Consider the following 25,187-nt stretch of genomic DNA (forward strand, 5'->3'; position numbering starts at 1 on the left):
ATGCTTCCATGAATTCCTTCACCACCACCAGTTTTTGCAGTCCTGTAGTGCACTTCAGGAGTCCACAATCCTGTCCATGAAGAACTGCCACCACAGATCAAAAGACCAATAGCTTCCCACAATCATCTGCCTATGCCCCTTGCCCTACCTATTTAAGAAACCTCTTCATACATCTCATACATAATCTTGTACACCTATGCCATGTTCACCTGTCTCATGTCCACAAGAGAGAACAGCTTTAGCTCCTCTGGTATCTGGTCATAAAATGTATCCTCCATTTCATACCTCTGTTGGTGGACTTCCTCTGGATGTCTTTCAGCAGCTTAGTTTACTCCTCCCCAAATGCCCTTCAGAACTGCACGCAGTACTCAAGATGTGGAATGACCAGGGACTAAGAAGAGTCTGACAGACAAGAAGCATATCCCCCTTTTGGGAGTAACCCTGCAATTGGGTAGGCTGCTGAAACTGCCTTTCACTTTCCTCCTGTCTAAAGCCATGCTGCCGCTTAGCTCATTTCAGTTATCATACAACATACTCAATTCAGTACTCCTCTAGAATGTTATTACAGTTCTTGGGATATAATGAATGAAGTAGTAAGATCTCTTATCAATATTTCTTCCATGATTTATGCATTAGAAAAGTAGCCTAAATTACATTAGAAGCAACACTGATGGATATTTAACAATAAACATGGCATTTTTATAAAATAAAAAAAGAAATTTGATCCAGAGAACAGCATGTAACCAGTGCATTTACTGATAAAGCAAATAATGTGGGAGTACAAAATGAGCACAGATGCTCAAACCATGCTATTGAAAAAACAGCAACATATTGTGCAATTGCCAGACAAATAAAATCTAAGAGCATTCCCTCTTACAATGAGGTAGTATACAGAAATAAATGCTACATGTACATACAATGTGCAAATTCCAGAACCAAATTTCTCCAAAGCTTTCATAAGTTAACTTACTGAAGAGTAATCATTTACTACAAAGTAAACTTGAATTATCGTGATGCCCACATTCTCCTCCTAGTAAAATAACTGGCCATTACAAATTATGAGTTCACATAGAACAGGATACTTACATGGCATTGCGTGGTAGATGCTAGGCCAGTACTGGCCACTGTCCCTCTTTATCCAAACACGGACTGTCCTAAAATACAAAAACAAGAGGTTACTTGATGTGCTGTTTCTCTTTCCTTACTATGCAAACTATATTCAGCTGTACTGTTTCCGAATATTCTGTTCTTGCCATTAACTATTAACACTAAGCTCTTCAGGTAATAAAGATATACACACAAAGAAGTCCTTCTGTTCCAACTATTCTATCCAGATGTTTTTATAATGCCAGAATGTTTTATTATTGATGTAACAACTCATAATGCATGATTGGTCTCTAAAAGGCTGTTACTTTCTAAGAAAATAAATCCAAAAAACAGGTTCGAAAAACCAGCAACACAGTCTAAGAAGAGTCAAATAACACTATTTATTCAACTGTTTAAGGTGCTTTTCGTCAGCCTGATAGCAAACTTCTTCAGAAACAGTTACAGCAATAAAAAGCCTTCCTTATAAGTAAGACAGGTGATCAGCATTCACCTATTGCATCACTTTGTTCTACTTAAGCAATCACACTTTAAAATTAAAGTGACAACTGCTGATAACCAGTAATAAAACAACATTAAAGTATATAAACGCATTAAAGTATGTAAACATGTCTACGACAGTGACCACAATACACAAAGGTAAGAACATTAAGTTATTTTGTATAACCCAACCATTGACAGAAATAATATAGGTTTTTAACAAACTGTGACTCATCTCTGCAAGCTCTTTAGTTTGAGAATGCTACTAATTGAGCATGAGTCATTCAACCCAGGAAAATTGTAAGCATTCAGCCTCACTTGCCAAGCCAATTCAAGTTCAAGTTTGAGTGGTCTAGGGCCACCCCTACTGTCATACTTGGCTTGATCAATGATAATAAATTTAAAAGCATGCTCTATTAGAAATAGTGTGCTTAGCTAGTGCATTCTCCAATTTACATTTATTCATAGCATATTGGTGTTCATAAATTCTGTCATGGAGCCTCCGCTCCGTCTTTCCAATATAGAAAGCAGGACAGAATGTACACCTAGCCAACTACAAAAGACGAATTACAGTTGAATCTGCCTTTCAATTTATAAGTTGTACCATTAACCTTAAACGAATTAGTGACTTCTACAAGTTTACAATAGTTGCAATTTTGACATTTATTCATCCCAGTATTCCATACTACTGTGGTGTATTGCTGTTCTAAGAGAGTTTTAAGGTTCTTCCCTCTTCTGTCACTCTAGGGGTCTCACCTACTTTAACGTAAATGTTAGGGTACATCTTAAACAGGTCCCAATTTTTCTGTAATATGTCCAAACATGAGTAACTATGTGAACTGAATGTAGTGATGAAGGACAATGTGACATTCTTGTCCTCACTAACCAATGCTCTACTAGTGGTGTCTGAATATTTTTCCACTACATTGTGCGTACTAGATGGTGTCAGTAGGGGTTTAGCACTAAGTAAAGGAATGTATACCCTATCCACTCTCTTAGTTGTAACCTCTTGGATAAGGGCATCCAAGAGGGGCTCTGGGTATCCACAGTGCAAAAACATGCTTTTTAAAACAGCACATTCATCAGAAAAGTCTTCGTCCAAACTGGTCATTCTAGAGGCCCTCACTAACTGGCCCTTAATGACTGACCTCTTTTGGTGAAAGGGATGGCTACTGGTGAAATGGAGAAACGTATTAGAATAAGTGTTATTTCTAAATATCCTTGCTACATAACTATTAATAGTGTAATTTTTCACTAGGCAAACATCTAGGTATGCTATAGTATCAGTGTTAAATGTAGAAGTGAATTGTAGGAAATGCGTAGTGCTGTTGAAATATTCCAGCACATACTCACTATCTCGCTCATCTCCACTGATGAGGATGAAGATGTCATCCAGGTATCTCGTATAGAAAACAAAGGAGTCACAACATGTATTGTTGTTAAACACGTATTCTGATTGCCAGTAAGCCATGACCAGATTTGCGACGCTAGCTCCGCACGGTGACCCCATTGCTACCCCTACTTTTTGCAGAAAAAAACTGGTCTTGGAACAGAGTATCAAATCAATAAGTTCCACAACCAAACTAGTTTCCGCAGCTGTAGCGTTGTGTTTCTTTAACATAAGTGCTACCCATTCTATAGCTACCTCGTTGGGGATACATGTATAGAGGTCTCTCACGTCAATAATGAGAAAATTAAAGATTACATTTAAGAAAACAGAACTGCATTCAACGACATGGTGTGGCAAGAAAAAACAAGGGCTGATACACAGAAAATGATTTACACTAAGGCATATATACATTGAATCTAGAGTATCAAAAGGCTTAAACTACCACCACCCCCAAAAATTATGCAGGCCTGTAATTAATCTAGGTCTACCAACATTATAGCATCTAAAAGCAAACTGCTGTAAGCTTCCACTACCCTTTCTTTCAGCATAAAATTTTCATAAAATGTCAAAAAACAACAAAATCAATACACTGCCAAATACTTGGAACTTCAAACAATACTGGTGACTGTCGGCAAGTAATAAACACGGCATTTTTATAAAGTAAAAACTTTCTCAGGCATTCAATATTTTTCCACAACAAAAAGTGATTCAGACCCTAGCAGTACTTCTTGCACATCATTTTCATGGTTCAAGAGCTACCTAATGAACTGTGCCCAAACAGTAAAGTGGCAACATATGTCCCTCCTTCCTCCTATTCTCTACAGGTGCCCTCCAAGGTTCCATTCTTGGACCCTTGCTATTCAACATATACATAAATAAGCTTTACACCATCACATCTTAAACCACTATGATTCAATATGCATCTGATGCTGCAATCACTTATTCCACCTCTCCTTGGGGCAACTATATTCTATTACTCAGGAATCCTAATCACTAGTACAACAGTGGATAGATAGCTCTTTACTTTCCTCATAATGCAAAAAAAAAAATCTAAACAGATGCTCCTTCCCTCTAAAATCAGTTCTCAAATCTCAAATAGTTTTAATATTTTTTTCAGTGTAAAACATTAAGCTTGAGAAGGCTTCCAACACCAATTTACTTGGTGTAACAACTGATAACCTTGAGTTTGATACACATCTACATAATGACAAAGAAAACATGCCAAAGACTTTGATCTCTACACAGAATGAGCCATGCCATTTCTCACAGGCCTAGATTGTAAATCTACTGCACATGCTTATCTCCTACAAACATTCCCATACTCTGCCCCTAGCTTCACTAACCTACACAATGAAAAGTTGAGCAATGCTACAATAAAATTGCCAAATTCACTGCAAATTTGCTATGCACTCTTGAAAATAAACTGGACGAAATTTGCAAACTATCTTAAATTCCTTCAGCTAAAAACTGCTCATTCCATATTTCACACCTGTTTGAATGCCCTTCCCCACATACCTTCCTGTGGTAGTATAACCCTAGTAGTCCTCTTGACAAAGATAAATTCCTGGCTCAACAAGCTAAATCCCAGAACTCATCAGGATATGCTCTCTACGCTACGTATATCTCCAAGACAAGGAATACCACACACAACCCTCTTAGGAAAAAAAAAACAATAAGTTTTATCTTTAAGACACGCCTCCATGCTTATCTTCCATTGCTAGATTATGTGAATACACTATCCCAACTGGCTAACTACTATCCCATCTACACTTTTTGCTTACATATTCCTCTCTCATTCTCCATCCCTCATGACTACTTCAATTACATCTTCCACTCTTCATCTAACTTTCAGGTTCATTTCCTCCACAAACGGTACTCCCATCCGCCTTCCTAATGCTTAAAGCATTACTACTTTGGAACCCTCAAATATTGAAAATTGTATTTGGCATTTACTGACCGATTTGTATAGTACTATTTTTAACTCATTATAAGATGCATTTATTACACACGATGCATTTATTTTTGTACGCATGATTGAATGTAGCTATAAAACATTATACCCAACACATATTTTGCTTAATTATCATGACAGTAGCATCTGTGATGTATTTATAAATATTTTATGTTCGTTATGGAGCTTTTCTCCCAGAGCCTTCACTGCAAATAGGTCTTACATGGCTCAGTTGGACAATTTAAATAAACAAATGAAATAAAATAAAATAAATATAAATGCATGGTGCTGAAAAACCTCTGGCACATGAAAAGGCCAGTGAAATTATGGTCCTTAATGTAACACATTTGCCTAACATCAACAGCTGTGCACAGTTGCAAAAACATGTCCATTAAAGTGTATGGAAGAGCCCTTAGTTGACATACCAAGGGAAATTCTAAATTTACTTGAGCCATGGTTTGAAAAAAAAAAATTAGCAAAGCTTTTTATTCAAAACATGGCCTAAACAAATATGAAATGACCAGGCCAATATGCATAGCAGCAGTTAACTCAGTGTACGCAGTGATGCACTCAAAGTGTAACAATACACTTTAAGAAGGATCATTTATACTTGGGGGCTGAGGAGATGTTCCAAATTACATGTTTCTGCACTTCACATTACACTTACGCCAACACCACTTCTACCGCCTACCTAAGACTGTCCCAAAATGGCTCAAGTTCCACACCTGAACACAGACTAAACAGGCTCTTTTAACAACAGCTAGGCCAAGGTCGCAAGTGATGCACATTATGGCAGAGTGACTTTAAGCAAGGGAATAAATGAATCACAACTGCAAATTCCCTAACAAACAATACATGTTTAGGTAAGCTGGTCATCTCTTCATCCTGTCATTATGTAGATGTCCAACAATTTAATACACAGATCCTTAGTTGTCCTTGTGGGCCATTTTAAGATTAGCCAGTTTCCCTTTTTGTGCTTGAATTAACCTATCCCATTTGGTTAGAGATTGGCCTTACTCATCCCATGTTGCAAAAACACTAGAAACAAAAACGAAGACAAAAAAAAAAAAAACATGGAACACAGTGAAATAAAATAAACAAATTTACTGGTGCATCGGTACCTAGGCTTTCACCTTCAAAGAACTGACACTCTCACCATATGGCTTTACTTTTATATAATTCATTAACTGAATTCAATTATGATTGTGCCTTTACAAAACTGATAAATGTGACTGACTAATTTATTAAAGTGACATCCCCTGACAAAACAGCATTATTAAATAAAAATGTATTCCATACACTACCATGAACCATTATAATTAAATCACATTTAAATACACTTCTTGATTTAACCCCTTTAGCTGTAAGGTACTGAAATTAATTATTAATTTTGTTTCGAATGCCAATAACTTGCCCAAAAACTCTTCACCTTGACAAAAACAGGACTTGGCCAACACACTAAAGAACAGGTTATTATCAGAATTACCATGAGAATAGTAAAAATGGTGTGCTACTAGACTCCAACCTGCTGTTCCTGATGTCCCCCAAATGTTCCATCATGCGCTGTTTCACCTTCCTCCTAGTCTGTCCCACATACCACTTATTCAATAGGTGAACAGCTACAACCAGTAATGTAGACCAACCCACAGGAATCGCATAGAAATTCTTCATATGCCTTATTAATTCTACCATCGATGTTAACCCCATCTAGCTTTCTGATCTTGCTACAGACCTTACATATGCCACATGGGAAACTTCCCTTGCGAGTGGCAACTTCCTGTACCATTCCCTTAATAAGTAACTCCTTCAAGCTCAGAAACCTACTGTAAGAAAAAGTGACCCTATTGGGGAACAAACCATACAAATTGTCATCATTACAAATTATGGGCCAAAATCTATCCAACAAACCTCAGAAAAAGGAGAATACCTGTTCATGAAAAAAAAATTTATCCTCATTGTCTCTAGTACTATTGCAATTCCTTGCTTGATCTTCCAAATCCCATGAAACCATGTCCTCTGTGTGTTGTTCATAGGTTGGTATTAGGCTATCGGCCTAAGGCCTATACAAGCCTAGCCATAACAATTCCTTGGCTATTTCTCCCCATACTATTTATTTCCCTGGACCCCTGTTTAGCAGGGTGACGGAAGTGATCCCCGGGGTAAATTTCCTTTCTCCCATCCAATTGTCAAGGTTCCTTCTGAAGAGGGCCAAAGAGGCACTCTGCTTGACATGTATGGGCAGTCTATTCCAGAGTCTGGGGAGTCTCTGGGTCAGGAACCTATCCCTCCAGCATGCTTTGTTTACTGTGATGACAAGGTTTCGATCCCTGGAGCATGTCCAATTGCTCTGGGTTTGACATAGCCTTGTATGTTAAGAGATAGCCTCTGAGTAGATGATATGTGACAGAGTACAGCTGGAGTTTTTTTAAGATGGTCAGCATAGGGCATATGCTTTAGGCCTGTGATTCTTTTAGGGAGGTATTTCTGCGGCCTTTCCAGTTAGTGCAGGTGCCTTGACAGGTACATACCAAATGGGGCGTTGAATTCTATAATGGGTCTAATGAGGGATGAGTACAGTGGGACAATGACCTCCTTTTTCCTGGATGAAAATCCCATAGTGTGACAGTGTAGTTCTAAGCTTGCATTCTGTGTTACTCAAAACTTCCTCAGAATAATCCCCTGCTGGCTGATTTTGACCTAACCTTACTGAACTCTTCCCCCAACTTAGATTTGTCATATGAGTTAGTGGCTATTCGCAAATATTCCTCATAAGGCAAAGACGCTAAAAGATGGGGGACATGCATGCTAGATGCCCTTAAAAACTGTTTACCGCCGTCTCAATCACAAATGGTCTGTACTGTACCATACAATCATCCCCCACAAAGAATTCAAGGTCCAAGTATTGAATGATCTCCTTATATGTTTGAAAAGTAAATTCAAGTCCAAACTGATTTCTAAATTTAACAAACTGATGGAATCCAGCAATATTATCTTTACATACAAAGATCAAATCATCTATAAACCTTTTATAAATGATTACTCTCCGACTGAAAAACTCCGTATTATAAACATATGAGTTTTCAAAATGATTCATAAAAATGATGGCATAAGTACGGGGCATAAGAAGCCCCCACCGCTGTTCCCTCCTTCTGTAGGTAATACTTGCCTTCAAATTCAAAACAAGTATGCTAATGAGAATTCTAAAAGACGCAATAAAAAATCTGTACGTGGACCTTCCCCCAGCATTTTTCTTTTCTTACTTATCCCATGGTCAATAATTATATACTACTCCTAACAACAACAACCGTGATCATACCACAGATAATTTGAAGGGACCCATGCACTGGATAAACCATATAGGAGCTGCCTCTGAACATTAGTTGTACAGGAGACTGTCTTGGGGTAAATTTTTTGTTTTTCACCCATAGGTTCAAGTTGTATTTGTATATGAACTGGGATGAGCTTTGTTTTAAGTGGATGGAGAGTCTGTTCCAGAGCAGCGGTATCCTCTAAGAGATGTACCTGTCCCTCCAAACCATTTTGTTGATATTGCAGAAGAGGTTTAAATCCTAAACAGAGTATTGCTGATGCCATTTAACTTGCTGATATGCAGTAATTCCATCAGTATTGGCTCAGGGAATGACAGACACAGGTCACATCTAAAAGTCTATAGGACACACAGTACAGAGACAGGGCTTTGAGTCAGTCCATGTATGACAGGTTGTTTAGGCCTTGCATCATTTTAATAAGGTATCTCTGCGGCCACTCCATTTGTTGCATGTGTCTGGACACATACATGTCAAACAGGACATTGTATTCAATGGCTAGACTAATGAGGTCTGAGTAAAGAATGGGAGGATTACATCCCTAGACCTGGACACAATCTGTGTGCCCTGGTCAGTCACAGCCTCACCTCAGGCTTTGTCCCTCCAAAATGGCACACTGCTACATTCATCCCTCTCCATAAAGGGGTAGCATCTACAGACCATGAGGATTATTGGGCCCTTAGCCTGACAAGTCTACTACATATGGACCGCATCATCAGGGATCACCATCAAAATACTTCTGCTTACAAACATACATACCCACACACACATATTTGCTGGATACAAGAGTAGAACCCCTGCCAATCTAGTCACTTGTACTATAGTGTTAAGCATTTATCACACACACTACTGAGCTTTCAGGACTGGCCAAAGTTGCTGTTAAGGGACTTGACATCATCTGGACTGATAAGGTGGGACAGTGTGAAGTGTTGTGGGTGGGATTGGCATAAAACTGTTTTACCTATAAACAAACACACAACTCCCTCAATCTTTTACACACACACACACACACACACACACACACACACACACACACACACACACACACACACACACACACTTTTACATTTGCCAGGACTGAGAATAGAACTCCTACCTAACTAGTTATTTGTACTATAGTATTATGCAGTTATCACATGAACCACAGAGCTTATGGGGCTGAGGCCTGAAGGAAGGCATTTCTAAGATGACGGATATCTGCAGGACTTCTAAAGTAGGGAAAGGGGAAGTGTACTGGGTTTGAGTGGACCCAAAAGCTTTTAGTACACACACACACACACACACACACACACACACACACACACACACACACACACACACTTTTACATTTGCCAGGACTGAGATTAGAACTCCTACCCAACTAGCTATTTGTACTATAGTGTTATGCAGTTATTGCACGCACCACCAAGCTTACAGGTCTGGGCCTAACAAAAGTGACTTCTATGATGACAGACAACTTAAGGACTGCTAAGGTGGGGCAATGGGAAGTGCACTGGGTGGGGAAGACCTGTTCATTCCTAGATCCTACTGACATTTCTCCAAGTGTATGAGCATGCCCAGTGTGTCCTTCTATAGTACATGTGGGACTCCATTCCATGGACTGTTGTACTCCAGTCTGGTTTGTTTTGTGCTACAGCAATACCTCTCAACCTGGTTGGTGCAGGGTATCTGGGGATAGCCTATCAAAAGGTGGGGACAATGGGCCATACGGTGATTCTGACAATTTCCCTCAGTAATGTATGGGTTGCTAGGGTTACAAGGCTTGTTTCAGCAGACATCTGTCATGTATGCCATTTGACAAAGTCATGTATTGTTTCAGTACTTGGTGATGTATCTCCTCAGATAATCACAGTGATTTACCAGAGGAATACAGGATGGATGATGCACACACCAGGTTTATGGGCCAAATGCTACACATTTTTGTGCAATCCGGCCTGTTGAGGGGTGTGCCTACTAGCAATTGACTGCTGGTGCTGTAGAAATGGTCTAGCACCTTGGTGATATATTACAATGCTGGAATCTCTGTGCATTTATGTTCTGGACTGGTCTGATTTCCAGTCCACAGTTGGGTAATATAAGTCAGACAGGATCAGGCAAACTCCAGATAGATTTGTAGGGGATAGGATACATGTGTGGGGGGTGTCCTGGTCAGATATGTTTGCCTATAGCTAGCAGTACTTTGGATTGGGTTCTCCTCAATGGTTGACTGCACTTGGAGGGTCTTGTGTGTGTCAGACTGTTTGACCAGCCTGGAGGTGTGTGCTTGTCACACATACATGTATGGCCCACCTCATTTTGCTTGGATGGCCACATGTCGGGGACAAGATGTTGCACAGGATGAGTGATCAGGGAGGGGTGTGTTACTCCCCCACAGCTATGGCCCAGGGTTCTGTGGGTGCAGACATATCACCATCTTCCAGGGTTAGGCCTGCCTGCAGTAAGTGCATTCCCATGTTTAAACTCCTAGCCCTGCCTGTCGAATGTACAGAGCATCACAATGAACACATCCATGACTCCTATATCTTTTTGGTTACCCAGACAAGTGAGGTTTTCCAGCAAAAGTGTTTTGCAAGTCACTCAGGGTTGAAGTCAGATATTACTGACAGTTGATAGTGCAGTTTCAAACTTCATACCCATCAGACATTCCATGCTAATACAAATCATTCCATCAACTTTATAACATTATTAGGGCAGTATTTCACAGGTGTCCTTCTCTTTGGACTTTCATCACCCCATTAGTCATGGCTTTGTACAGATTTCTGTCTCCCTGAGGCTGGCAGGTTTGCTCCTAGCAGTTATCAGCATGGCCTTCCTTTGCATTTTGTGGACTATGTTATGTTGGTGTTATGGACCCATGACACTCCCTAAAGGGCACTGTGGGCGAGGCACAGGCATTTGCCAGAGGCCTGCAGGCCAGGTGTGACAGATGCAGGCCATCTGTAGCAGGGCAGTGCATTCTGATGATCATATGTTCCCAGGCTGCCGGCAGGAGACACCCCTAGGATGGCACCAGTAAATTGACTGTGGGTGTTACTGACATCTGCTTTCTGTTACTATTGCGCCATCACTCTGGGTGACAGCTGGATGCTGTTTAAGGCTAGGAACATGTTACTGCATTTCTATGGGACTATGGGGGGAGTGACAACTGTACACGATACACATCTGCACAGACTGTGCTGATATTTGCTTAACATTTTGGTCCCATTTAGCATAGTGCTGTGCCCAATCTTTCAGACTACAGGCATAACAGTATCAACCACATGTCAGACTGTTCTGGCATGGACATTTGCAGTTTCAGACTTCTTACCTTACTACCACTGTCAGACCTGCTGTGATAGTGTGTAAAAGTCTGTGGGTGGGGATTTCATGGATGTCCCCATGTGGGGGGCCTTTGCCAGGCATTTCTGCATGGCTTTCTACAGCTGAGCTGCTGTGTGGAGTTGGTGGTGGGTGTGGGACCCCCACTTTGACATCCATGCATGTGACCTATGACCCCTCCCCCCAGTTATTTGACTCACCAGATATACTTCAGTGGTATTTGTCAACTAGGGTTGTACTGCATGGTGTGGGTAGGGGAGTACTGGGGATACACTTCCTGCTGTCCCACAGAACTGTCAGCTGTCTGCTACCCCAGTTAGCCACTTAATTCCCTTACATGCTTGATCAATACCATACATATGCTATCAGAAAATTCTACTCCATTAGTTTATTTTGTTACAAAGACGGACTTACCTTGTGCCTGCAGCTGTTGTGAGGTGGTGCTTGAGGGCTGACTATGTCAGATGCACACAATACACTGCCTATACATGGTCAGGTATAGGTGGTGTGATGTTTGTCATCTATTTTACTGTGTGCGCGAGTCAGAGAGAGAGAGAGCGAGATCAGCCCCTGAGGTCCTACAGTGTCAGTGTATGTGCTATGCACTGCCTCTTTGCCAAGGCCAGGGCATACTGTGCATGCCTCTGTCTGCCTACTGGGGCATGCTCAGGATGTTCCTGCTCAGAGTCACTCTGTGCCTGTAGAGGCCTTGGCAATGCTGGGGGGCTGTGTGGCCCTTATTCATTTTGTTCCTGTTGCAGCTGTTTCCACAGGATCGTATTGTGTAGCATGGCACATACTATGAATGTGTGTGAACATGTGGCTGGAGAGTACTGCAATGCTCCACCAGATCTGTCAAGGCAGCAGAACCGTGACTTGAGCATCCAAAACACATGCTCTATATTGATCCTGGTTTGTGCATGTGCCTCATTATGGCAATCTTGTGGGGGTATGTGTGGATTTCTGATGGGTGTCAGCCACGGCTCCAGTGTGTAGCCAGCATTCCCCACCAGCTGGCCATATGGGATGTCCCCACTGGCAAATGCCTGGTACAGCTGTGACGAATGCCAGATGTGGGAGTCATGACAGCTTCCAGGGCTGCCAGCACAGACATTCAAGATAATGCCCTGGGCATCACACATGACCTGGCAGTTGGAGGGGAAGCCCTTGTGGTTTATGCAGAACCTAACCCATTCACCAGGTGGTGCTTTGATGTGCATGTGCATGCAGTCTATGGCACCCAGTACCTCTGGATAGTCTGCTACACAGTGGAAGAGATGCATATTGGTGGTCCTCTCCTCAAGGGTGCTGGGGAAGTGAATGTGCTCCATGGCATGTGGTCGCATGGCATCCAAGAACTGGTGGAGTATCCTGGATGCAGATGCCTGTGAGACCCCCATGATATCCCCAGTTGGTCTTTGGAAAGTACCTGTAGCTAGTATTCTTAAGGCTACACATACCTTGGTATCCACTGGGATGGGTTCCCCTTTGTTGGTTCTGTCTTTAAGGTGAGGCTGGCACAGCTCAACAAGTTGCTGAACTATGTCCCTGTCCACCTTGTAGTTCTCTATCTCCAGATCATGTAGACCCTGGTAAATTACCCTGGATCTAAAAACTCTTCTCCTCCTCAGTCTGAGTTGGTTGTCAGCATTTTCCTCCTCACCACCCTCAGTCTCTAGCACATGCTAATAGATCAGAGCAACAGCAGCCGGTAATATGTTTTGTTAGATTTGTCAGTTTAAAATTCCCCCAAATGTGTACACCAGTGGTGTAGAGTTTGTGGGAAAAACCAGACTGAAAGGTGTTTGCATAGTTTATAGTAGTGTGCTGGGCTGCTGCCTGTGTAATTGGCTGATTCTGATACATTCCACCTGTCAGCTATGCTTACTCTCCTTGATTGCCTTCCTTCTGCAGTTTCCTTTTCCCATTTCCTCCCCGTTTAAGCCCTGATGCACACCGCGCATTCCTGGTGCTCAAATGTCAACAGTTCTGCTATCCAGTGTGGTTTTTTTTTTTTTTTTTTTGGTGTTTTAGGCACACCCGTTTAGCTAAAGTAAATAGTTTTCAGCAGAACTGGCCCTTCCTAGACACTAACACGCTCTGCATTTCATAGAATAGGGAAATATAGCCTCTGACACACACCTTGCCTTAGCTGTACTTAGCTAAGGGCAGACATGGGCCACTGAGCTCCAATGTGCTTACAGCAATCATGACACTCCCCCTTTTCATGTTAGCTGCTCCCCCAGTCTACACCTTGGTGTTGGAGCACCTATGCAGTTAGGTGCAGTCTGACACTAAGAAGAAATCTGTGATTCAATACAAATCCCCTCATTTGCATACCCCACTGCCTTACTCCTGAGTTACCACTCTTGCACAAAGCCTTTCCCCTTAGCAACCACTTCTTCCTGGTATTGTTTTCATTCTGCATACACAGACTATTATAGCAAAATGCAGATATCTCTCAAACTTGATTTTTTTCTCTTTTTTTGTATTTTCGGCACAATCCCATTTGCCCTATGCTTAAATGGCCAAGATCAGCCCCAAAAAAAACTTTTATTTTACAAAGAATAAACTATTTTTCATGCCAATGGCCATATATTTGGCCAATGGCATGCCTAATTAAGGGACTACATGCTTTCTTTCAGGCTGTCATGCCTCGGTTTTCTATTTTGCAGAAATGTATTCAGCTAGTAGCCGAATACATTTCTGCACCCTACACTGTTCCTGCACGGAGACGTGCCGACTTCCTGAATTACTAATTCAGCTCATTTGCATGGTTTTCACCAGAAAATGAGCTGATTAGCATACTGCAGGGTTTTCCGTGCAGTAACAGTGTAGGCAGGCTTGTGCACATAAAAACATCACGGTTCTGGATCACTCGGCAGCCATATTTTGTGCAGAAGCACGTGCACTGCTCCTGCACAGGAATTTCAAGCTTTGTGAATCCCGTGGTGGGTTCTGTCAGCAAGCAGTTTGCTATCCAGTGGGTAACATAGGGGGTGTACAATTAATTGGTTTAGCTCATCAATGATGTCTACGGAATGGTACTAGAGGGCTTGGCCATGTCTAGTTATGCCGTGTGAACTGATTTACCAGAGTCGAATGCCTTACTGGCTTCCTAAAAATTCAGTAAGTCATTAAACTGTATTCTGCTCTTACCAGACTAATTAGAGTACAAAGCTCCCTTTGGTACGTACCTGACCAGGCATCTGCAGCAACTAGACGACCTCAAAGGTTCCTTAAAAAAAAAAAGAATACAAGGCATGACAAACCTGCCTTATGCAGAGCGCCTTAAAGATCATTTCCTCTACAAAGTCTTCTATAGATTGCTGTGGGGTGATCTATGCCTAGCTTACAAGGCATCCAGGAATCTTCTATGTATTCACAAGTCAACCAGTACCAGAAATACAAGGTCTAGGGACCTGGATTTTGTCTGCGACTTAAACACAACAAGCTAGAGAGATAGATGTGTCCCAGAGACTTCTCCTCCTATGGAACAGGCTTCCCATCCATGTGAAGCCGAGTTTTTCCATTACTCAGTTTAAGCACAACCTAGGGAAGTGAATGGGAAATCAGCAATTTACACCAGGGACTGGCACCCATGTTCCTTATGGACAGAAGTAGCTTATCTTGCCCTCCGTGTCCTATTTGGACACAACATCACTATTCTTTCAGGAAAACTTGACTAGGCTTAGAAAGTCCCCTTCCACCCCCCACCGCCCAGGTCATTAGTCTAGTAACAGTATGAATCCATGGAAAAAAAAGTTCACCAAGTTCAAGTGTCAGGATTTGTCTCTATTATGTGGTTAAAATTTCACACCTATAACAGCCTGCGCACATCTTGTATTCCAGAGCATTTTCCTGAAAAATAAACGTAAAAAAGCACAAGTAAACATTTGTTTACAATAAAAGCTATTAAAACTGTACAAACAGCAATGTTATCATAAGAAGTATTCTTTACATTGATAATACTCAGTGCATTCATAGTCTTTTCCATAACTACCGCAATATACTGTAATACATACAAACCCCAAATTATAACTTTCACAAAGAAATTTTTATATCTTGAAAATTATACAACCTAGACATATATTGTTAAAACATTTTTGTTAACTGGATGTAAGTGAGATACTTACAGAAATAAGAAAACATATGTTTAATTAGCAATATAAATAATACTGGATATTTCATGATGTACAGTTTACAGTACAAACATCAAAGACAGGTTTCTTCAGCAACGTCTAAGGTTTCACCTGATGTCATGCAATAGTTTGTAAGCCACTTGTTTTTGAAGTATATATGGAAATACTGTTTATTGTCATAATTAATAACAAACTAGCAATATTTCTAGTATAGTAGAATAAAAAACAGCAATGACAGTGAACTGTCCTGCCTCCCACTTGGTGTTTCATACTATACACATCAATAACGTAGGTCTCTCAGTTATGAAAATATCAACATAAATATGAAAATATAATTAATATATGATAAAGACTAATTTATTTACTGCAGGACATTCTGCACCAACAGTCTTAGTGCCACTTTAACTCCTTGCCCTTTCTACTACTTCCTATTATAAGCTGTTAAGTCACTTAAAGTAGCCAGACTCAAAACGTTCTTGACACCATAAAGTGGTATAGGTGTGAACAAGAAGTCATAGGTTTGAGTGAGCTAACCTCATCCAAACTGGTTCAGGTTCAGGTTTTGTAATCTGCCTATGTCCTTGTTTAGGAGGACAACAACAAAGTGCTCCATTCCACTGTCTTACAAATAAGACTGGTGAGCCTGATAGCTCTATCCTTGCCCTGGTCAGTCATGGGTGCCATACTGTAGACTAAGATGACTACAGTAGTTCTCCATGCTGCTGCAACACATCCAGGGTAGAGGATGACACTGAATATGTGTAATACGGAGTCAAACAGGCAATGTTTGCAGATGACAGGAAGATTAGCTGTATGAGCCGTGACACTGGATCAGTTTGTGTTTTTAGCATTGGAAATAGCATTTAGGACTAGCTCAGAGGTGACTGGGGGGTAAGCACATGCAAGCTAATACACAGTAGGTTAATTTGGTAGAGAAATGGGGTAACGTTTGAGCTAAATTTATCCCCCAATATGCTGGCAATGTCCTCTGGATGAGTTTGCGATTTTATTTTACATTAACTCGGAGCACTGTTGATTACTGTTTCTTAGTTTCCCCACATAGCTGAATAAAGCTTTGTGGTTATCCTTAGCACTGGCGGTGATTTGCAATTCATACTTGTCTCTAGGAGTTGATTTTGTTTCTAAATTCTGTGGTAAACATTCTGAGCTCCTCTCTAGCTGATGGAGCATAAACTTTGTTTTTATATACTACAAACTTATTCCTCCTGTGGAACAGTTTACTGACACGGAGGTCTCTCCAGATAAGTTTGTCCTTAAATTTGGCACTATATTATGTTTTATAGAGAACAAGACCTCAATGCTAGCTTGAAGGTAGGCATAGAGGTTATACATGAAACTTGCAGCATGTGAAGCAGGGTCATCTAGATAAGGAGGGTGTTTGAAGTCCTTCAGGTCATCAGTTAGCCACAGCAGATTTTCTTTTGACTACTCTCTGAAGATGGAGGATTTCAAGGTGACATCTCAAGCACAGAGTAAATATTACTGCACAATGGTCAGACTTGACCACATATTTTGTAACTGTGGGCTCTGAGCATATGCAGGCTACATTTTTGAGAAGCAAGTCTAATATTTTTGAGCCCCTCATTAGGATTGGGACTAGTTAGTTCTACCACCACAACAGTGTGTGGGAGGATAACAGACCCAGTAAACCCCGGCAAAAGTGACATGACAAGGTCTGGTAGAAAAGTGTACAGCACAACATGCCAAATGAGAGCAAAACACCTACGATATCATAACAGCAGGTTGCTGTAGTGACATAATACATACAGATATGCAAATCAGTGCAGTTCCTGGATGCATTTCACATCATACATTACCATCATCTGTCATTATATTACGGTACACACACAATATGTGGAGAACTGCTTATACAAATATAGAATACAGCATGTATAGAACTGACTACATAAATGTAGTTCACATCTTTTGATGTAGTCTCCCACACTGAATAGATGATTATGACCCACAACTTTAGGAAAGTTCTGCATCAGCGAGCCTGAGCAAAGGCAGGCGCATGGGTTATGCAGTCAGGGGTAGTCTGTCTCAAAGGAATGGTAGAAATCCCTCTATGTAAACGGAGTACTAAAGAGAGTGATGCAGTGTTAGACGTCTGGTTGGAGGCATGATGTTTTGTACAAGACCACCAAGAAAACAGGAATAAACAAGATGGAATTAAGCATTTTATCAGTATCCTGCAGAGGCCTGGTCCAAGAGCCTCTACTGCACTGAACAATCTATGAGTATACCACGTCCCCGACAGAAAATGCCAACATCTTTGAGACAGCAAGGAATGCAGAATTTCCTTCAGCACCACCATCAAATCCTAATGTTGAAGATGCCCATACTCTTCTGCACAGCTTGCAACAGTTGCACCTGGTGCTTTTCGACACCATCTGGCATGTCTGCAAACATGCAAGACAAAGCATCAGTGCTGTCTGTTTGGGTAGGAGCTCACTGGACTGCAATGGCACATTAATATGCAGAGGCATCTCTCTGATCTCAGCTAAGTCATGGTCCTCATCTGTGCCACTGTCTGCAAACCAAGTACTCCTAGCAGCTTCAGGCTGATAACCCATTCTAGAAAGGCTGCACTGTGTGAAGCCATCGCTAGTAGGAATTTCTTGATGTTAATCTCCACTGGACACACTTGACGAATCCAGCTGCATCACTACACAAGCTAATATTAACCACGCTAGTCAGAAAATGTAGCCTTTCAGCACTAGTGGAGCTGCCTGAACTGGAAGAGTACCAGCAGCTGTGTCCTGTGTGCTCATACCTTCACCCATGGCTGTACACATTGATGACTGTTCAGTTACACTGTCACGTACAGCAGCTGACGAGTCATTCATAACACCAGTATTACTGTGGTTTCTTAAAGAGATCTGGCAACCTCAAGTATACAGTGATGCAGTACAGTGGCAACCTCTCAAAGCAAAATATGTAATTATACATTTCAGGTAACTAAAACACGACTTACCAACCCAACAGTACAATGAATGCAGAGCCACTTTTGTCTCTCAGCAGCACATGATGCAGTCTGAGAGTCCTCTAATGACATGCTAACACATGTACTGTCCCATTCAGTATTCACCAATGGGTGCTGCAGTTACCACCCCCGCAAGCACTATCTTTGAATCTCAGCAACTTGTTGCTATTACAAGTTATGCGGTACAATTCATCATTCAGTGAAAGACACTGTTTCTGAGGTTAAACCTTGATTTTCCCCCAGAGAGTTGCCTTATTTTTTGCTTGTGATGTTGATGCCAAAATAACAGGATCTGAATCTCTTAAAAACACAAACAAGCTAAGAAAATAAATCATACACCACAGGAAATGACTGTGTACATGCATCTTGACTCCCACGTTTATAAAATATTCCAAAGAAAAACCACAAGCTTATTTTCTATTGTTTCATTTGAAAGTTTTGTACAACTAAACAGACATCTTTATAGACAGGCCACTACGCAAAAAGAAAAGGAGTTAGTACAGATGTTTTAGATCTTAGGAACAATGAATACCAAAACCTGCATTGCTAAATGGTCATAAACAGGCAAAAGCATTCATACAGAACACATTACCAGAGTTGGAGAGATGAATATATCTGAAATGAAAAATATCCGGTTCTTGCATCTGGAATGTTCTGACACTTGAGAAAACATACTAAATTAATTACAAAGACTAAGAAGTGACCTACATCAGTAATAGAATATTCCAAATCTTTTCTGCACCTCATTTCTGTCCTACAGTCAGTCATTACATAAAATACAGAGCACCTAAATACTAGTAGATACTCTAGACAGAATAACAAATAAAAGCAGAAATAAACTAAAATTTCTCTGAAAATTGTAAAAGGCTGTCAATCAAAAATTAAACTGTGGATACTGCTATGCAGATTAAACAAGCGCAACACACATTTATTGAGGCAGTGTCACGTAAATACAGATTTAAGAAACTATCCTGCATACAGATTTAAGAAACTATCCTGCACTGTTATACGGAAAGTGATGCTTCTTTCAGAATTTTTCCGGCAATTTTCTCACCACTGGCCTCTAGCCCTATCCATCCTACCCTGACCCAGTTTCTCTAACTGACTGGATGGCACCTATGCCCCTTCAATGGATGGGTCCTGCCTTTAGGAAGGAAAACCTGGGGCTACAAACAGGGTTCCTGATACATGGTAAACATCAGGGAGCAAGCATGGCTCCAAAGGGAGGGGTATATGTCACACTTTGCATTACATTCTTTGCATGGGCAAAGGATGGATGCCTGCTTCCTGCTTACACAGACAAACCCATAACCATTTTCTGGCATTGTCTCAAGGAAAGGAGATCTGTGACAACACATCTACACCCTCCCCGAACAGGTGAGACGCCCTTCATTGCCTTATCTCCCTCCTCACACAGTTTTCCATTTACATTATCTCTAACTAAACCTCAGTCACTAGCAATGGAGAAAAGTCCTTACCCTTCCATTAGTAGGCCAGATGTCTTATGAATACATAACACATTCTAACAAGATATCCCTTTTCCGTACTCATGACGGACATGGGACTTCCTAAAATTAGTCCAGCAGTTTGAAATTCTTTTCCTTCCTTCGTGTCAAAATGAAGTAAATTTGGCACTTTCAGACTTCTTGTACTCAAACCTGGGGGGGGGGGCTTATATAGACACTGGGTGAAAGACTACAGTAATATGAAATCTTGAAGCATGGGTAGACTTCTCCCTTTCTTCTTTCTTTGGTAAATGTACCCAGTATTTTCACTTACAAAACAGAAGGCTTGCCAGTGTCACGGGTATAATCATACAAACCTTCCAATGTGGAATTACAGTTCTAATCATCTGCTCCACAAATATTATGCATTCCTTGTAGGTGCTACAACAAGCAATCTGTCAATTTATGTGCAAGCCCACTCTCAGGGAACATTAGTGCCTCATCCTGGAAAAATATTACTATCTGCCCAACATATACTCCCTCATCCTGGAAAAATATTACTATCTGCCCAACATATACTCCAAATTATACAATCAACTGCCACTCTGCTCTTTAAACTGTTGCATATGAATCCACTGGCCCTATTTAAGAAATACTCTTACTTTAAAATTCCTCTAAAACCCTCCAATCTTCCCCCCACCCTTCTTGGTCATCCAGCCCACTCTGTGCATTTCCCCTCACAAGCACCATGTACGGTTTTCACTGGACTCCAGCATAAAATGTGACTAGCACTCAATTTTTTCTAAAAGTGAGCAGCACACTTTAAAACTTCTCGTCTCAACTTAAAACATTTTTCCAAAGCAAGATGCCATTGCTCATCGGCAACAGCAAAGAGGATTAAGATAAAATGAGCATATTATGCGTGTTCAAGACACGGATGCCAAGAAATCCACATCAACAGCAAAGCTCGGGAGGCAACTCTTGGCATCCATGTCAGGAGCACATAATACTTTGTTACGATCAGAGATCCAATTATAATTTTTTGTAGTGCATGGAGATTTATCTGCTCCGTGCATTACACAATATCAAAAGTAAGATTTAAAAAAAAAAATGGAATGTGTTGTGCCAGCTTTGAAAGCCAGTAAACAGTGGCAAAGTGGATGATGTCCTTAGGCATTCGCTGTGTAAGGGAAGCAGTGGTAATCAAAATAGTGGGTATACTTTAGCAGACAGCAGGTAGAAAGAGTTGAAAAGTACAGTTTTGTACCTACCATAAATGTAGATGTCCGATAGGTATGCATCTGCAGTCATCACATATGGGTTGTCCTGCCTCAGGCAGCCCTTCGGTCGGCCGGATTCCAAAGTCTGGGTCCGGCGTCGGCTAAAGTCACCCTTCCCCCGATGTCAGAGCGCCTGGGGTATAAAAGCGTCAGCTGACGCCATCTTCCTCAGTGTTTCTTGCCCCAGATGCCAGGTGCCCTCAAAGGAAGGCTAAATTTGGAGAAATGCAATAAATTCCAAACATGCACAGAAAAAAAAAAAAAAATTATATATACATATATATATATATTATATAAAACAAATACACCATAATAGATAACCCCAGCTAGCTATGAGAGGGAAAAGTACCCAATAAATACCAAAGAGGGGAAGGAGGGACGGTAAACCTGACTGCAGATGCATACCTATCGGACATCTACATTTATGGTAGGTACAAAACTGTACTATGTCCTTCAAGGATGCATCTGCAGTCATCACATATGGGTAGAATACCGTAGCCAATCTGGGGGTGGAGGATCTACGTAAAGGATGGTGTAGCTAAAATGCCCTGCAGGACTGCCGTAGCAAAGCCTGCTCTGGATCTGGAATATACAGGTAAATTGTAATGCTTGGAAAATGTATGCATGGAGCTCCATGTAGCAGCTTCTAAAATGTCCTTGGTAGCCACCCCTCTTAAGAAAGCTGTGGAGGTGGCTGTGGCTCTGGTGGAATGAGGTCTAATGTTAGCTGGCACAGTTTTTCCATGAAAGGAATAACAAAAACGAATGCAATTCCCTATCCATTTTGAAATTGTCTGTTTGGAAATTGCTTTTCCTTGTGCACCAGCAGCATATGCTACAAACAACTGGTCAGTTTTTCTGTAGCTTTTAGTTCTGTCCAAGTAATAGCGCAACTGTCTGTGTATGTCCAGGGTGTGCAGAAGTTTCTCCCCTTTGTTTTGTGGATTTGGAAAGAAGGCAGGCAGGTGAATAGCTTGGTTTAATGAGACCCTGGATACCACCTTTGGCATAAATGAAGGATTGGTTCTCAATGAGACTCTGTCTTGATAAAAAATAAGAAATGGCTGTACTGCCATGAGGGCCTGTAACTCAGATACTCTTCTTGCTGAGGTTATGGCTAGAAGGAAGGCAGTCTTCCAAGACAGGAACTGTAGTTCTGCAGATGCTGCTGGCTCAAAGGGAGGCAGAGTTAGTTTTTCCAACACGAAGTTAAGGTCCCAAGTAGGCACTGGAGGTTTCCTTGGAGGATTGATGTTTTTAATTCCTCTTAGAAACTGTCTTAGGAGAGGATGAGAAAAGACAGGTGGATCAGTATTGTACTCTGCTGAAATTGCTAATTTTAATGGAAGAGTAAGACAGGCCATTGTGGAGCATTTCTGCCAAGTATTCCAGGATATGTGCCATGTTCATCACTGTCGCATCTAGGCCCTTTGTGGTGCTCCAAGTGTGAAATCTTTTCCATTTTGCTGAATATACCTTTCTTGTGGAAGGCCGGCGAGCTTCCATGATGATATCCTTCACTCTGTTGGATAGCTTATCCTGAGGAGGAGTCAAGGTATTTTCCAGGCTGTTAGTTGCAAGGTTTTCAGGTTGGAATGCAGGGTTTTGTAATTGTGCTGTGTCAGGAGAAGTGGCCATTGAGGAAGAGGCCATGGTTTCGTGTGTGACATGCACTTTAACAGAGGGTACCAGTGCTGTCTTGGCCAGTCCGGAGCTATCAGAATCACTTTTGGCTGCTCTGTCCTGATCTTCAGTAAGACCTTGGTCATTAATGGAAGAGGTGGAAATGCATACACTGTTAGAGTTCTCCAGCTGAAAGAGAGGGCGTCCACTTTCCATGCTTGTGGGTGGTATGTCCTTGAGCAGAATTTCTTCAGCTGATGATTGTGGGGGGAGGCAAAAAGATCTATGTCCGGCCTTCCCCATGATTGTGTTATCTGTAGGAAGATGTCTGGGTGCAGCATCCATTCTTGTGCATCCATGATATTTCTGCTTAAGCTGTCCGCCAGTATATTGTCTTTTCCTGGCACAAACTGGGATTGCAGCTCTATATTGAGTTTCAAGGAAAGTTCCCAGAGATTCATTGCCAGTCTGCAAAGAGGGTAGGAATGGGTGCTCCTTGCTTGTTTATGTACCACATAACTGTGGTGTTGTCTGTCCTTATTAGCAGGTGGCCTTGATGCAGAAAGAGTTTGAAGGCCTCGATTGCATGCATCACTGCCAGCATTTCCTTTTGGTTTATGTGCATGCATAGCTCCTTTTGTAGCCATAGTCCTTGAATACATCTGCCCTCCATGTGTGCTCCCCAACCGTGGTCTGAAGCGTCAGTTGTAATGGTTTAGCTGGCTATTGGTTTGCTGAAGGGCAGACCCCTGTTTGACTGGCTTGCTTGAGCCCACCACAGAAATTCTTTTGGAGGCATGGAATGAGTAGGATCAAAGTTTCTAAGCTGTGACTGTGCTGAGTCCATAAACTCCTTAGGTACCATTGTAGTTTCCTCATATGCAGCCTTGCTTGTGGAATCAGAAGAGTGCAAGATGCTATGTAACCCAGGGCCTGTAGGATTTTCCTTGCAGTCAGCTGAGTTTGTCTTGTCAGATTCTTGAAGTAATCCGGTAGTTGTCTTTGTTTTTCTTCTGTGAGAAAAGCCATTTGGGTGGTTGTGTCTAGATCCGCACCCAGAAAAGTTATTCTTTGGGATGGAACAAGTCTTGATTTGTGAATGTTGACTGTATATCCCAAGGCCTGCAGTAGGTGGATGGCATAATTCAAGTCCTTTAACAAAGTTTGTTGGCTGTCCGCTTGTATAAGGCAGTCGTCCAGATATGGGTATATTTGAATCCCCTGAAGTCTGCAGTGTGCAATTACTGATGCCAGGCATTTTGTGAATACTCTGGGTGCAGTAGATAAGCCAAAGGGCAATGCTGAGAATTGATAATGCTCTGAACCTGCAAGAAATCTGAGGTGTCTTCTGCAACTTTGTCTGATAGGGACATGCAGGTATGCCTCCTAGAGGTCTAGAGTCACCAGCCAAGACCCCTTGCCCAGCATGGGAAGGAGTTGCTGTAGAGTCAACATTTTGAATTTTGGCACAATGAGATAAGTATTCAGTGCGGACAAGTCAAGAATAGGCCTCCATTGATTTTCTTTTCTTGGAACAAGGAATAGTCTGGAATAAAATCCTTGGCCTTGTTCTGAAAGAGGAACCTTTTCTATAGCTTTCATTTGCATTAAGTAGGAGATTTGTTTCAAAGCCTCTGCCCTTTGATTTGGTGGCAGGTCTGGCATGCCTTTTCTTTTTGGCAATGTGTGAAAATGGAACCTGCATCCTTTGTCTATTATTCTACCAATTCTTGGTAGGCCAATTTCTGCTGAATCTTGGTGGTTGGACTTGTAGAAAATCTTTGACTGTTTGTACAGATTTTGCCTTTTCCTCAAATTTCTTTAAGACCTCCTGAGCAGTGGAGCCAAATAACTTTTGCTTTTCCAGTGGAGCATCCAGAAGCTTAGCTTTAACATGGTCTGGCAGAGATTGTTCCTTCAGCCAAGCATGCCTACGTATGACATCACCTGTCATAGCTGACCTACATGAAGCTTCCAATGCATCATAACCACACTGCAAGTAATGGTTGCTAACCTGCTGGGAATTATGTACCAGATCATGAAGTGATTTGCGATCTAGGGGTTCAGGCGAAGACAGTTTCTTATGCAATTCCTCTAACAAATACTCTTGGTACTGTATCA

The 25,187-nt window shown here is 41.4% G+C and overlaps 1 protein-coding gene across 1 annotated transcript in view; it reads right to left on the bottom strand.

Annotated features, from left to right (window-relative positions):
• WDFY2 (WD repeat and FYVE domain containing 2) overlaps positions 1 to 25,187 on the bottom strand; it is a 543,829-nt gene that overhangs the window by 345,763 nt on the left and 172,879 nt on the right. Inside the window, exon 2 of the mRNA XM_044071679.1 lies at positions 1,087 to 1,154. Within this exon, the coding sequence (XP_043927614.1) occupies positions 1,087 to 1,154 (68 nt within the window). The remainder of the gene's footprint in view (positions 1 to 1,086; positions 1,155 to 25,187) is intronic.

Source organism: Protopterus annectens, chromosome 5.part0 (assembly GCF_019279795.1).
Source record: "Protopterus annectens isolate FY-2018-M chromosome 5.part0, PAN1.0, whole genome shotgun sequence".
NCBI lineage: Eukaryota > Metazoa > Chordata > Ceratodontiformes > Protopteridae > Protopterus > Protopterus annectens.